The 16,617-nt window shown below is 39.0% G+C and overlaps 1 protein-coding gene across 3 annotated transcripts in view; it reads right to left on the reverse strand.

The window, feature by feature from the left end:
* The window catches only part of LOC124171872 (ER degradation-enhancing alpha-mannosidase-like protein 1), a 109,591-nt gene that overhangs the window by 65,617 nt on the left and 27,357 nt on the right, over positions 1 to 16,617 (reverse strand). For all 3 annotated transcript variants that reach the window (XM_046551252.1, XM_046551250.1, XM_046551251.1), the window contains exon 5: positions 3,860 to 4,034. In XM_046551252.1, the coding sequence (XP_046407208.1) occupies positions 3,860 to 4,034 (175 nt within the window). The remainder of the gene's footprint in view (positions 1 to 3,859; positions 4,035 to 16,617) is intronic.

Here is a 16,617-nt window from a genome sequence, read left to right on the forward strand (position 1 = left end):
TCTATTTCCGATTGGCATTGGAGAAACCTGCTGATGATGCACAATGTGAATTGAAACAACGTAAAACAGTAATATTTTCGTGGCGGCCTAAAACGACGAAATGCCTAAGGATGGAGTTGAGGTTTAGTGACATTGTATGGCTTGTACTGCTACTGTACTATATGTGGAATGCACTCCAGCATTCATTCACTTTTATATAACGTGGAAGTAGGTCTCAAATGCAGGATGGGACAGGAAAAACCTATTGAAATAAAATGCTCTCTGCAGTAATTACTTAATTATCCGAATAAAATCTACCATTTTCATTTCTAATTCATTCACTTACAAAGTAATCATGAGTCTGCCACTCCATTTGAGGATCTCCTGTAAGTTACACTAGAGAAAATATGGCCCCTGACTTAAAGCTTTTACAACAACTTGATTTCCATAAATAAACGAATTAATTATTCAAGTTTCTTCTGGGTACATACAATCAAAAGAATGACTGCTATTTGGATTGTCAAACATATTCATACATAAACATATTTCAACTGATTGAAAATATTTTTACGCATAAGCTTTCAATTAATTTTTCAAGAACACTAATATCTCATCACACTTAGGATTGTTGCACTTGCAATTGGAAATGAAAATAGGTTTAATCTAATAGGTTTAACTAACGACTGAATTCAAATTTTCCTCACACACATTTTCCCTGAATTTTGTCACTTTTTCATCACATACCGACTTGTGTGTTCACTTGCAGATGCTTCAACATTGGTAAGGTGGATTTTTCAATTCCTCATGATAGTTTCACGCCACAGTGCATTCACATGGCTTACATTAAGTCCTCTTTATCTCAATAAAAATGTTTCCTCACAATGAAAATTTGGTTTCCACTAGGGAGAGTACAAATCTTGCTCACTTTGAAGCTATAGACTACATATATAATTCTGGAGATAGACTAGAAGTGTAAAGTAATAGGTATATTCTTTGATTTAAGCAAAGCATATGATGCCATTGATCACTGTAAGTTGATTTCAAAATGTGAGTTGTTACTACACAAAAGGGGTTGAGGCATTAAGCTAGGCGAAGCTGTATCTTGTTCCTGGACAACAAAGGGCAGCCTATCATACTCTTGGGAATATCAATCTCTCCAACCCTAAGAACGTAATTCAGTCTTGTCAGTGATGCAAATTTGCGACCATCGGGTTGATCATAGAGTTACATACCAATGCAAGTCCTATGCTAGAAAAAGTTTTTTTTTGCTCCTACTGGGATAAAGAATATTAAGTATAATATGAGTTTCTAAAGTTAAACTTTAATCTAGGACATTATATAATCAAGAAAGGACACTGTAGCACATTTAGTTCATCTGAAGCCTTTTTTATCATTTAAAGATATTCGCGAAAACTTGAAAGCACAAACTCTGCACCAATAGCCAATGGTGCTTCACAGACAAGATGGCTTTATGAACACATCTACAGCAAAAGAAAAAAGCAGATAAATGGCAGTTACTCAAAACTTAATTGCCAATTAAAGATCTCGCATACCTTCTTCTCTACTAAGAACACCGCCAATTAATTGCTAAGATGGCGCAGCAATTTTTTTGTATGTGGATACAAAGGTTGGCCGTCAAAATACTATAAATTGCGCTTAGGAAGTTAAGAAAAGGTTTTGTTTCTTTATTTCCTTTATGACCAAAGAAATACATTAAAATGATACAAGGGGACTGGCAAATTCATATGCATCGATAAAATTGTATCATATATGCCCTAATTTCCTAAAAACTCGTGAATTAACATATGACACATTGTTATCCAGTTCGTATCTGGATACTAATGTACCCTTCATACGTGATTTGTATCCAGTCTGGGACTATTTTCTTTCTCGGATGGTGTCATAGCCACCTACAAAGAAGAAACGATTGCAAGTTCGCTCGATCTAATGCTTATGATGCACGATCGCTTTGGCTCTGATGTCAGCACGAGTAGTGCTGTGTTGTGCCGGTTACCATTGGAAACCACGTTGTTTACGAGTAAATTTACGCTACGTTTCACCACATTTTATGGATTTCAGTGGTTAAGTAGGTGAAAATTGAAATTTCTGAGGATAGTGATATTTCCTTTATTATTTAATTACATTCTTAGTGCATACAGCAAGCAGTGCGACTTACAGAGGCAGGGAAGGCTGCTAGGATAGCTTGCTATGAACACAGAAATTGGGGGCCTGATCATCTTCGATTTTTATTTTTTAAATAATTTTATTGCTTAAAATGTGTCTCAAATATGTAAATCTCAACCTCTTATTTTCCCTCTTGATTTTGAATTTTCGCCTCTATTCAGTCTTAGGAAATTGAATGCAGATGCTAATTGAAATTGGGCTGACATACCATAATTAAAGTTTGCCAAGCTTTTAGCAGCAATTAGGATTAATGATAGTATTGTTCAACTCTCTGAGATCTTCCAATTCCTAATGTTCCTTGCTGGTATTATGACTGGCGATAGCTATCGATTGTGTTACGTTCAATATATTTTTCAATCGTGCAGGTTAAGATATATCTAACATTTCGACCTGACATATATCGATTGTGACCAGTCTAAGCACTGTATTCCTGTGTGCTTTGTATCTCTTTGTACAGACTGTAAGTGGATTGTATCCATTGACGAAAAGTGACAAAATGGCAGAGTATCCCCTTGGTCAATGGATACTATCTAGATACAAATTAGATATGAAGGGTGCTCTGCCATCTGGGTGAATACCCAATGTTATTCGGCAGAAAATTCTAATCAAATTCAAACATAATATGAACAAGAATGTGAGTCAGTAGAACACACGATACAGAATATAGGCCAAGCTTGTCTCCTCCTGTACACCAGTCTGATTTTATCAGAAGAAGTATTCTTATCATATCAGTGCACGGCTCAATTCAAATAAAGTACACTCCCAAATATCCAGGCTACTGATGGGGAGGGATGGCACGAATAATCGGAAAACACAGATAACCCAAAATTTCACTTTTATGTGTAATGATCATAATTTACGTAAAACAAGCAATATATTATTATATATGCCATTATTCTGTTATTTTAGAGTGCTTCCCAGACTCGTTGAGAGCTTTCTTTGTCACTTCGTGATCTTTTTAGTGGCGATAACATGGTTGTAATCGTATAATTAATGCTCCATGTAAGGCCTGGTTTCGAAAACCACACATCTGTGGCTGTGTGATCACAGATACAGAAAAGTGGTACAAAAAACGTCAGAAACTACACTGTCAGGCACCACACCATGTAGTTGCGTCACGCACAAGTTGCCCGGGCTGCAACTGCTGCGGGATGTGTGTCCGTGATCACGGAGTGCAGTTGGGTGCTGCGAGGCTTGGAAAACAGGAACATGGTGCTCCCATGAATGCAGATAGCGCACGATCGCTTCCGTTTTACGAAGGGGATTCCAACGGAAATAATAAGCTCCATGAATCATAGCATTAATGCAGTAATTCCGATGACTTTGCGTCTGATTTTATTTTTATTTTTTTAAAGATCGCGGATAATATTGAGCGAGAGTGAAAATCATGCATGGATAATCCGCAAAACGGATATACCACAGCTGGATAATCGGGAGTCTGCTGTAGTTGATTTCTGAATGAAATGTGAAAACCTTTATAATTCCACATAAATAAAATCGGTACGACCTAGGTTTCACCATGGCATATCATCACCAGATGATGATGTGCCACATCAAAAGGTTGTAAAGCATTGAATTTATTTGGCATTAGAGTTTTTTTTACATATCATTATGTGAAGTCAATTCCACGAATTCATGCCTGGGACAACATATTATAGTGTATTTCTGTAAGATAACTGACTAAAAATAAACTTACCCTCTCCTCATGTACTGTTTTATAATATGATAGGATTCATTAAACATTTGAAAGTCATCATCTTCTCCAAACATTATATAGGACTTCAGGAGGTACTCATAAAATGAATCCAGTCCAGCTCCCAAGCCACTAAGCCGTCCAGTCCACTTTCCTGACTGCACATCAATAACATTCCCTGCAAGAAAAATGCCACCTATTCATCTGCCACACCATCTTAATTTTTTAACGAAAAATGCTAACAATCACTGAATCCAGTACAAGGCATATTTTTACCTAATAACCATAAGGTCATCTATCATTTAAGTTTTGTTTTTCATTTTTGACAGATTGTGTGGAAAATGATTGTTTTATCTGTGGCTAATGGTTTTCTTTCTTTTGTGTTGACATTTTCAAAGCATTTTAAACAATAATGGATTACAAAGACTTGAAGTTCATATTTATCATAAAACAATGCATGTGTCAAAATATGCAATGTGTACCTACTTATACCTTGAGGTAAAGCCTATGGTTAACTATCTGTCTTTCCTTTGCATTTAACCCTAGAGTGGTGACGCCCGGTCTCACAGACCGAAGATTAATTCTCATCGGTGTCTCAAGCAAAGTATATAATGTTGCAGTTTATGCTTTTCAGTAGCTTCCTATTTCACGCTGCTCTTCCGATATATGACCGAAAAAAATCACTTCGTCAGAGTAATTTGATACTTATTGCCACTTTCGGTCTGCGAGACCGCGCGTCACCACTCCTGTTCTGAAATTTTACTTTGTTGCCGGAGTGGTGACGCCCGGTCTCACAGACCGAAAGTGTAACATTGATGTATCATGAGAATAGATTACAATGATGCCGCTTTCACCATCCCCTGGATTCAAATTTGAAGTCTTGGAAGTTACATGTACCCTATATAAGGCCAAGGAATCCTTTTTCCACGAGTCAGTTGCTGTGTGCGCGCGGTTGTTAGACCTGCTTGAGGAACGATGCCGCTGTCCAGGAAAAATATCCAAGCACAACGACACTAACAGGTACGTAGTAAGTTTTGGAGTACATTCATCGGAAATTGCTTATTATCTTCACACAAATAATTAATTTTACAATATACGAGTATATAATTTCTTTTGGTTAGCACTTATCTCTGGTTCATAATAACTGAACGAGATGAATGGCATTATATGTAATAGCTTATAGTTTTATCATTATCTCGACGGAGTAAAATCTGCACACCTACTCTTTTTTGTGAATCTCCTTTTGCAACTCTTGCGACAGCTCAGACTGCACTTATCTAATTTGATGAGTACGCTACGCAGCTATTTCACGTTTGAATTTTTATGCCTTATGCCATACATTACTATTCCATATGTTGCATCCAATTTTCCTCTAAAAAATAATTTTATTACTGAAATTAGTTGGAGTGATGAGTTATGAGGAGGAACAACCGAGGGTGTCACGGTTGCTGTTCGAAGTAGAGAGAGAACCACAAGAATCCCTGCATTTTGATGACGACGACGATGATGATGAAGAAGATCTTTTGGAGGTGTGAGAAGAAAGCAGTGACTCGGAGCAAGACTGGGACATGGACGATGGAGAAGCAATGAAAGAGGATTAAATCTTCACCGGGAAAGATGGGACCACCAGGGATGGGAGAAAGGAGACACCAAAACAAAGCGTAAGAACTCGTTCAAAAAATATAATTACACAATTACCAGGGCCTAGAGGAAAAACTAAAGGAATAACAAGTACTATAGAATCATGGCGATGTTTTTTTGACAGTTCAATAATAAATATGATTACCGATTGTACAAACCAAGTCATTGATAAGGTTTCTCCTAATTACGGGCATAGCACGTACACAAGACCTACTAATGTTCATGAAATTGAAGCACTAATGGGATTGCTGCTGCTTTGTGGTATCAATGAAAGTAATCACCAAAATGCCGAAGACCTCTTTAGTACCAAAGGCAATTCAATTGAAATATTTCGTCTTGTCATGTCACTTCAGCGTTTCCGATTTCCGCTGCGTAATTTAACTTTTGATGACAAAGAAACTAGAAATGAAAGACGTTAAGTTGATAAGCTTGCTCCCATGTGAGAGACATTTGATTTGCTTGTGGAAAACGGCAAAAATAATTTCAGCCTATCTGCCCAGGTTACCATAGACGAGAAGGTTGGAGGCGTTTAGAGGTCGCTGTGGGTTTCGTCAGTATATACCAAATAAACCTGCCAAATATGGAATAAAAATATTTGCTCTCTGTGATGCAAAAACGCATTACACATCCAACTTAGAAGTTTATGTTGGAAAACAACCTGAAGGGCCGTATTCAATGGAAATTAGAGCATTTGCCGTGGTTGAACGCTTGTGTAAGCCAATTTATTACACTAACCGTAATGTTACCATGGACAACTGGTTCACTAGCATTGAGCTTCTTGAGAGACTGCTGAATATCTATCAGCTGACTTCAGTGGGCACAATCAGAAAAAATAAATGCGGCTTACCACCAGAATTCGTTCAAGAAAAGGGACATAAAGTGAAATCATGTATGTTTGGTTTTAGGAAAAATTGTACATTAGCTTCATACTTCCTCAGAAAAGGAAAAAATGTTTTCTTGATTTTAAGCATGCACAACTATGACCAAGTGGATGCAATAATTAAAAAACCTGACATCATTTTGACCTATAACAGCACAAAAGGTGGAGTAGATGTAGAGGATTGGTTGTGTGCTAACTACAATAGGGTAGTTTCCTTCATCAAAGAAAACGAAAGGCATTGATTGCGATTCGTTACCCACCATTAGTGTATTCATAATACACAAATTATTTGGTTTTTGAAATACCGGTTTAGACGAATGGCAAGGGTCAAATTTTATCCTCATTTGAAAAAGGCCAGATTGGCGCCCATGCGATTCCACTCCGCATGACGTCACAGGGACCTAGTTTCTACACGAGAGGATAGGAGTTATGCATCGTCTGAGGTTACCAATGCAAGCATGAGGCACAGAGCTCAGGGAAACATGTCTTAATAATCACCTATTAAAACTGGCTAATGTCGGAAAGTTTTCTTCGTTTGATAAGGTATTAATAAACCTTTTTTAAGCCAAGCGCTACCGTTCAGCAAGGTACTCAGCTATCCGCTAGCATCCTGCGACGTATCAGAGCTGAGCCTCGCCTCAAGGTCATCTCACCGGGCGGGAGGGGGAACCAGAAATACGACGTACGGAGATATTTCCCGACATTCATACTTAAGCGTCGCGTTTTCGCGCGCTTGAAAATTTTCACTTTTCATTTAATCGCGAAAAATAGATGTTGTCATTTAAAAATCTAAAAGAGCGAAATACGTACTCCAGGAGTAATAATCTTTCGATTAAGGCAATAAAAAAATAATAGGAAACCACCCTATTGCGCTAGACCAACAAGGCGTTGGCAAATGGTCATGTTTTATTCATTATTAAATATATCAACAATAAACTCCCAAGTAATATACACTATAAACAACAAGAAAGAAAGCCTTGTACGGCATAAATTTATTGAAGGAATTGCATTATCCCTGATTGAAAAACATCTTAGGAATCGTGCATCTATGGAAAACATACCACGAATCACTCGTTTACGGTGTAAATATTGTGACAGTAAGAGGAATCGTAAAATGCGATACTCCTGTAAAATTTGCAACTCATTTCTCTGCCTTGAACAAGCAACCTTGCTATGCGAAAGGTGTTATGCCAAAAATTCAGAAGCCTTCTTTTGACATTGATATTCCTGAAAAATTCCTGATTATGTATGATTGAATATGTTTTTGACAAGGAATATGTTTGTGACAGGAGACCGACGTCACCACTCCTGAACCAAAAATTCACGTCACCACTCTAGGGTTAAAGAGAAAATGTGTGAAGCTACTTTAAAATCATTTTACTACTTTCAAAGAGAATTTACGAAATTTCTATGGCATGTAACTTGTGAAATTGACGTCTCAGGGGCTATGACATCGATTCAAGATGGCGGACGATAACTCAGTACGCTCGTGCGGCTCCTGTGAAAAAGCTATAGATAGTAGCGAAAAAGTTATATATTGCGACCAGTGTCCGTGTATATATCACTCCAAATGCACCCTCCTCAATGAATTATCCATAAAGGCTCTCCTAGAAAATCGTGCTATTTTCTGGGAGTGTTTTCAGTGCCAAGCCACGAAGTTATCGCTAAGCGTCATGGCTGCCAATATTGAGTTCCTGAAAAATGAACTCAGCCAACTGAAAGTCTCTCGTGAACATGCTCCAACTGATTATTCCAAAAGGGTGCCCTTTTCCTACACAGTTCAAGGAGCCAAACTCAGAGACTATGCTATCAAGAAACTCAACCCTATCACCAAGACGCCGAGTGCCCACGCCACTAAATCAGCACTCACTGATTCAAAGAAGAAGGCTTTCTCCTGTCCTGCCGCTGGAACTAGCCTAATTAACTCTTTGTTGCATCCACCAGCCATGAAAAACCAATGTGATTCCCCACCAGAACCATCCAATTCTGTGTACGCTGACAATGTGTATCTTGATAACAAAAGTTCTACTGTTTTGTCACAAACTCACAGTGCAAATGCCTACAGAAATGATCAACGCGACTCCCCTCGTTGTGTTACTATCGAGCCCAAATCTGCTAATTCAGACGAATTTAGGGTAGTTTCGCGCCATTATCATCGGAGAAGGAAGCCTATGGAAGGTACGGTCGACGTGACGTGCAATCTTTCTGGTGTTCCGAGGAAGACTCACCTACATGTTTGGTGCTTTCCCAAAGCCGCCACTCTAAGTGACGTAGTTGACTACTTGAAGGACAAATTCCCCGGTGAAGTGGAAGTAGAGCAGCTGCCGACTTATGGTGATTATGCATCCTTCCGCGTGTCAGCCAACAGTTCCCTTATTCATCTTCTCAGAGATAACAGTATTTGGCCGAAATACGTTCTTTATGACCGGTTTTCTTTTCGGCGTACCCGCCCAGCATCAGATCCAAGTTAACCATTAACTTACCGTCCTCTGTGGCCTCCAATAGGTCCATTAATGATATATCTCACAATCTGTTCTCTGTTGTGCATCTTAATGCCCAGTGCATAAGAAACAAGACTCTTGAACTTGAAACTCTGATAGACTCTATTAACCCGGACGTACTGTGCATCTGTGAGCATTGGCTTACACAAACTGAGCTAAACTTTTTCAGTGTTCCTAGTTTTAATATTGCTGATGCCTACTGCAGACCAATTATGAAAAATGGTGGTGTTATTATCCTCACAAAGGAAGGCATTGTTTCTGATACTACTAATATTTCATACAAGCATTTACTTGAAGAAAGTGTTTTTGAGTGTGCCTGCTGTATTTGAACATTTGGCCATCAATCGTTTTTGATCCTGTCACTGTATCGATCACCTACTGGTAACTTTCAGTCAATCTTGGAAAAACTTGGTCTCTTGCTTGATAAGATCTATAACGCAAACTTAGTTACTCAGTATTTAGTAATTACAGGTGATCTAAACGTCGATTTATCTTCCAATGGTTCAAGAAAAAACCAACTGTGTAACCTTCTACAAACCTTCAATCTGAGCATTCTCAACAATATCCCCACCAGATTCACTGCTCACTCTGATACCTTATTAGATCTTATTATTACCAACTTTGACTCTGCTTCTGTGAAAACCAGTGTCATAAAATGTGATTTTTCTGATTACTACCGGCTGTGATTGCAATGGTGAAACTTCGATTGGAATCCATATCCGTTTTCTGATTGTTGTTCTGTGCTCAAGAGCGTCAGTCATGGTTCTTCATTCAGTTTATACGCTACATCATATAGTAGCTTCATTCCTGTGGAGTCATTGTGACCCACTCATAACCGCTCGTAAATTGGACGTATATTCTTTCTACGCACATTCTATTTACGAATTTTCAAAGGTACGAGCATTCAAAATTGTCAAATTTCGAGACTTAACGCATACGTGTAATGCAGTGTTGAATTCTGCAGGATAACCGCACTCTTCGATTCCTTGCATACAGTCCGGCCGGCGAGATTTGTCTGAAGACGGCACAATAGGAGGGGCAGATAACCCTGAATCAGCACGGTTTACAGCTAATCGCTGTCCTCCAAACGCACCTAATACACCCTCGCCTAGTCATACAACGTCAAATGCATAAGGAGCACTGAAATAAGCCTGATCCACCCAAACAAGCCCTTTCTTCGAATCACCGAACCAGGTGATTCTTCCTCTGGGTCCTTCACGCTCGTCGTCCCTTCCGGCTCCTTTCTTCACGGAATCCTTTGTAGGAGTTTCCCTTTCTTACCTGGCAACCTCTCCCCCTTCCCGGCCTAGACCATTCTGCCTAACATCGGAGAACTCTCGGCGCCCGGACCGAAGGTTTATGAACTTATGAACAAGGTATTGGGACGCATCTAGTTCGTATAACGGACTGACTGCATTTGGGAAGATATTAACCCTAGATTGCATCATGCCGCATTCTTCTGTGGAGAAACTGAAACACATGTTCCTATTTATATATATTTTCGCGTAATTTAAACACGTTTATTATATAAAGTTTTTTTTCTTTTTTCGACGTTTCCCTAAAGAAACGTTCATACGAACTTCGTTATTACGAACCTCCGGTTTTTCGGTCCCGTGAACTTCGTAATAACGAGTCTACTGTATTCCATTATACCCATCAAGTGAAATACATAATTAAATTGGCTGAAGTATAATACGTACAATATAGTGGTATACACACACCTTGTTTTTGCAAATATATTTTAATATTTTACACGTTTGGCACTTAGTATGCTTTTGAGAAACCAATGCTTCGTTTACGCATAACTATAGAAAACATATTTTCATGCTGCTATTTGCCACATAATTAACTTAACTCAGATAGTAAATGCAAATGACGAACCTTGATGATGCAACATAAGTTCCCACATCAATGATCATATTTGCCCCGTACTTATCACTATCTTGTAGAGACAGCTTTTGAAGTAATTTAAAGACAATATTTTCTACTTTTGGCCTTATGAGAGTATTTGCAGCGATAATGTAATGACACGACCTGGAGGATGACAGCGATTGTTCATTAATCTTGAACCGTCGTCCTAATAATACGCCCGAAAATTATCGATGTCTTTTCTTAGATTCATAGTTAGGTCCCATTACACCACCAGAGTGGAAAATTGGCGCAGCGCCATCATCTACGTCATGACATACATCATCTCAGAGTACTTGACAACGGAATCACTCCCCACCACTTATGACTGAGAAATGCATGTGGGGGCCTCTTGTTATGAAAGGACGGATATGTAGGGTCGACTGAGAATATGGCCCTAAGAGTATTCATTAAGGCACTTATTTATAAGAATAATGTTTTCCTTCTTGACGCTTCTATATTATGAGGAGAAATAACAACATACCGCAATAATTTGAAAATTATTCACTTTTATGAAATGATGGCAAAACCACAGTCATGAGAAAAACACATAATTTCACATGAATAGTGACGCAGAATGCACAACTGTTGGAAAGGAATCTCTAATATATGTTTATTTTATTCATTGGGCTATCAGACCATAAATTAAAATCCATAAATGTCAAATTGTATGGACCTTGAATATTTCAGTTTATTTCATGCACACAGCATCTATCACATATTTTTCTATATAATTAGAATTTAAACTGGTACCTATGCCTTTCATCCTTAACAGGTGCTGCAGTGTAATGGTTAGCATTCGTAGCTGCTGATCTGTGAGTAACACATTCGACCCTTCTCGTAGTTATTTTTTTTTCTTTCCACCACGAGGAAAAAGTACATACAGTAAAACTTCGATTATACGCACTTTGATTTTACATCACGTCTCGTTTTTACGCAGCGACACTCAAGTCCGGCCGGAAAGCATAGGGAATTGCAATGGTGAAACTTCGATTTTGCATCTTTTCTTGATTTTACGCAGTTTTTCAATTTTGCGCAGCATAACCCTAGCCCCAAAGAGGCCGCTAATCTTGATTTCACGCAGTTGTCTCTGGACTTGCTTTGAAAATCACAACTGGAACAATATGAAGTTAGGTTATTAATTTGTCTCAATGGCTACAAAAATTATGACGTCACGCTGTTGACCGTGAAGCTAAAAACATCGCGAATCTAAGTATTGCTTCCCCCTGCGCCCTCTCAGTAATATTTCAGGCTCCTTTACGAACACGAATATCGCTCTTAGTTCAAATTTGCCGTAGAAGGATATCGAAACTTAAAAGATACAGCAATTGCCGTGTATGCGTAACTACTTTTGATTAAGACAGATGATCGCCAGAGATGTTAACATTATCACGAAAGGTGATGTTAACATCCCAGGTGAACACCTTACAATCAGTGATACCACTTGTTGCTCTTTCTTTGTTTTACTCTCCTTACAAGGGGAGACCCTTTATACTTCCATGATATCGCACCACTCAGCAGACGGGTCAGGTGGGGTAATGGTAACGTACTAGACTACCACCCGGGGGACCAGGGTTCGGGGCTCCGCGATGGCTGTATATTAGGGCGGATCGGAAAAATCGATTTTTTTCAAATCCACCTGGCCCAATGAAAAAAAGTTGTGGGACCTATCAAAAATAAGGCCTGAAAAATTTGAGACCTCTAGGTGAACCCCTGACCCTCGCTCAAATGCAATTTAGGGGGGGAGGTCGAAATTCGAAAAATATAGTATTTTATGGTCATTTCCTAAAGATTTTGCTGAGTTACTACCCTTAACCTTTTCGCGCCGAGCTCTTTCGCGGGAAGTTGCTTTCGCCCTGTACGGAGTTTTTTTTTCGGCTTGGGACTGACCAGGTACCCTTTCCTCGGCAACTGGGCAAATATAATCCTCGACCCTTTTCCCCGAAGGCAGTTAATCCCGACGTACTTTTGCGGTCAGTTTATTATTGCCAGTGCAATTTTAATTTTTTTAATTGTTACTGTTGCATTAAATGTCAGTTCATCAATGTATTCCTTTCATTTTGCAATGCCTGTAGAACTTTTAAACGAAGTTCTACGGTTATTTTTAGGGTTTTCAGCAAAATGGCACTATATCATTGCCAAATGAGCTTTTCCGAGAAGAGTGAGGTTATCATCTTCCACGTATATATTTCAGTAGGACAATACTTACACCAATGAGAGTACTTACAATATGAGAGTAATTACCTGGGTAGAGCAGTTCTTATTCCTGCAATGGTATGGAATGCTTCTCACAACATGTGTCTACGTATAACATTCCCTATTGGTACATTAAATTTACGAATTTTTAGGATATGCATTAATCAGTATTTATAGCAAAATTCGTTTATAATACCTTTGTATTTAAAGGTTGGTAAGAGGTTATTAAAAATAGCCGCTGTAATTTTGGCTCACGACAAAGAACTGAGAGAATCAAATTTTATTACATTACGAGGGCTTTTTTTCATAGAAGTTAAATAGGATATTCTGTCGAATTTCACCGCAAATGTACACTTAGAATGTAATTAAAGAGTAACGTATATTTTAAGATGTAAATCATTACAATATCGCTCCTATAAACTTGCTAGTAAGTTATAAAAATAGCAATTAAACATCTAACCTTAGCGTCTCCAAAATTGTTCTAGGTGATGATCAACTCCGTTAATATGAACGCTAGAATTCCGTTTAAAATTTGGAACCAATCAGCAGAACATACAGAATGTTATTCCTCGCATTGATTTTCAATAAATGCAACATGAACGTTTTTAGTTATTCCACCTTATAAACAAATAAGTGACCATGAGCACCTTCCTTGAGTGGGACACTGAGAGCCGAAATGGGCCGAGGTAATCCCCACACGGACAATAGGAGAGGGTCGGACCTCTCGCGCCGAGGGACCCTAATGACGGTCGGGACCCACTTGGCATTCTTGACCGCGAAACCGTGAAAACACGGCCTTTGGCCATTTGCTTCGAAAAATACAGGCCGTGAAATCACGCCCTGCATAGGGAAGAGGTTAAGAACAAAAATTTCATGCATTTTGATGTATCTGCCACCGTTTAGCCACAAAATGCCTAATTTGAGTCCGCGAAGAAAATATTCCAACGCCCACGCAGCGTCGCGGATACAAGAGCCGCAGGCCGATCCCCTCCCCTCCCCGCTCGCTTCTACCCCTCCCACGCCTCCAATACAGCAAAATTCATCCCGTGTATGCTGCTAGGAGGTCGTTTATCTTTGATAATATAAATCGGAAGATGGAAGAAGGTAATAAAGGAAGCTTAGTGAGACAACTTGTCCCTTATTAGGCGCCTCCTCGGGGTTAAACAAATCTATGTTACCAACTTTAAGAGAAGTGATGAAACAGTTTTAGATCCGGGAACACAGGAAAGGAGCCTACGGTCCATGAAAAGGCCTCTCGAGTGGCTATAAAGAGTGCTAACTTCGGATATGCGCTCCAATTTCGGCTTCGTCCGACAAATGTGATTAAATGGATTTTGGACGAAAGCTGCTAGCGTCCCCTCCCCGCAAGCCTCTCCCATGCGCCAAATGCACCAAAATTCACACCAAGTGCGTCTTACTTCGTTAGTCTAAATATTTAATGTTTCACGAAATCACGAAAGAATTTTTCAATTACCTGCTTTCCAATCAGTATTTCTTATGTCAGTGTCATTCCTCGTCTTTCGCTGTTGTCAACAAAGTTTTGGTGAATTTCTTCACGAATCTCTCGTCCGTATGTATAATAAAAAGAAATATTTAACTACAAATTTGAACGTTCATCAATAGATTTTTAAAAATCCACAGCACTAAGGTCAGATGTAGCCGGAGGTACTGTGGTCTCTCTCCAATATGTCATCAGCGAGTAGTCCTAAAAGTTGATATTAAAATCCAGCACTTTAAAAAATCTCGGATCGGCCGCCAAACGCATGCTTGCAACAACCCAAATTCGGTCCTTAGATTGCCCTCCCAATGTTTATGTCGCAAATCTAAGTCAACTTAGTGCAATTAGCAAATAGACCTCTGTAAGGGATGAAGTATGATGTAGGTAAACTCTTCTCGGGATCCAACGAAATTTATCCCTGATGATGAGCCCTGAGTCGGAACTTGAAACGTTTGCCATTATGGAAAAATTAACCCGGAGGGAATCCCGAGAAGAGTTTACTCACATAGCAAGGGATGTTGGAATTATATTTGTAGCATAGGGATGATGCCTCCTTTTTGGGTGGCATTCATCATCGCAACCAAATCCTTTTTATTTTTGTGTATTTAATTTTCACTCGGAAAGGAATCGAGAATCGCAGATTTTATAACTTTTGCTAATCCTCCGACGGGGGAGGCAAAACCAAAAGTGGGACCCTGTTTCTTCAACTAACATCACACATTCCCCTCTAAACTTGGATTGATAAGTGCTCTTGCCTTTTTTCATTAGACAAAAGTATAGTCTTTCACTCCATAAAAATATAGCCCTTTGATGACACCCTTTGATACCTCTCTTTTCGTATTCACAATAATTAGCATCTTTTTTCTGTCTACGTAAGTAATTCTTGCAAACTACCTTGGATGTTTCATACGAAGTTATGATTTTTGCGTCAACTAAAGTTGCGGATACGATCATTGCTGTTTCTTGGTTCTTGCATATTCCTCTATCACATTTGGCAGACGCATTTTCCACGCAGAAGTTCCAGTTTGAGTTAAGTCCTGAATTTTTATTTGATGAGGAACGTAGAGATAAAAATTGGATGATTTCTCTTCAGTTTAATTTTCTTCGGATGAATTGATGAAGAAAATTTTTGATACTATTTTCCCATACAAGAATTGAGACGATGTCGACTCAACGCTCTCCGATGATTCCCTTTTTTTTCCTCAGTTGTTGAGTTTCTTTAGGACTTAATCCAGCAGCCATCATCTTTAGTTTCGTCCGCTGGTCTCTCAACAAATTTCATTGGGGGGAACCTTATGCTCCTTCTTGCACTTACATGCAAAAATATTGCATAATTTCAAATTTTCTTTCAAAAGTGCTTCAGGTTTGTACTTCAGCAAAAACCCTACTTTTGGCCTATTCGAATTTTCCGTAAGTTTAAGTACTTCCTGTTGTACCGCTAAATCCATTTAGTCACACACATAATGGAAGGGAAGCGTCACCATAGTTCGCACACCTTTATAGCCACTCGAGAGGCCTTTTCATGGACCGTAGGCTCCTTTCCTGCGTTCCCGGATCTCAAACTATTTCATCACTTCTCTAAGTGATTTGATCGGTCCCACAACTTTTTTTCATTGGGCCAGGTGGATTTGAAAAAAATAGATTTTTCCGATCCGCCCTACTGTATATTTTGTTGTCTTCATTGTGATCATACGGCATCAACTTTTTCATTAATTTTAATTGCGACAAGCATAGACATGAGGCTATTTTTTTATCATCATAATGGCGCTTAGGTATTTAAGCAGTTACCACTACCCCACCTGACCCGTCTGCTGAGTGGTGCGATATCATGGAAGTATAAAGGGCTTGTGAAAAGTACCTCATGAAAATTAATTAATTACAGCAAAACTAAGGCCCATTCAGCGGAACCACTACTAGTTCAGGGATGTGTTCACCATTCCGAATGCCATAAAAAATACGGCATTGAAAAAGGCGGAGCAAGTTTCGTGGTCTCCCCTTGTTAGAGTGGAGACCTACCAATAGACGACTACTCTAGATCGAAGATACAGCCGCGACGCGACTTATTGATCGACACTGTTAATAACATATTTATTGTAATTACCATAGATGGTCGTTAATCTGGAATTATGAACTCAAG

Source organism: Ischnura elegans, chromosome X (assembly GCF_921293095.1).
Source record: "Ischnura elegans chromosome X, ioIscEleg1.1, whole genome shotgun sequence".
Classification (NCBI taxonomy): domain Eukaryota; kingdom Metazoa; phylum Arthropoda; class Insecta; order Odonata; family Coenagrionidae; genus Ischnura; species Ischnura elegans.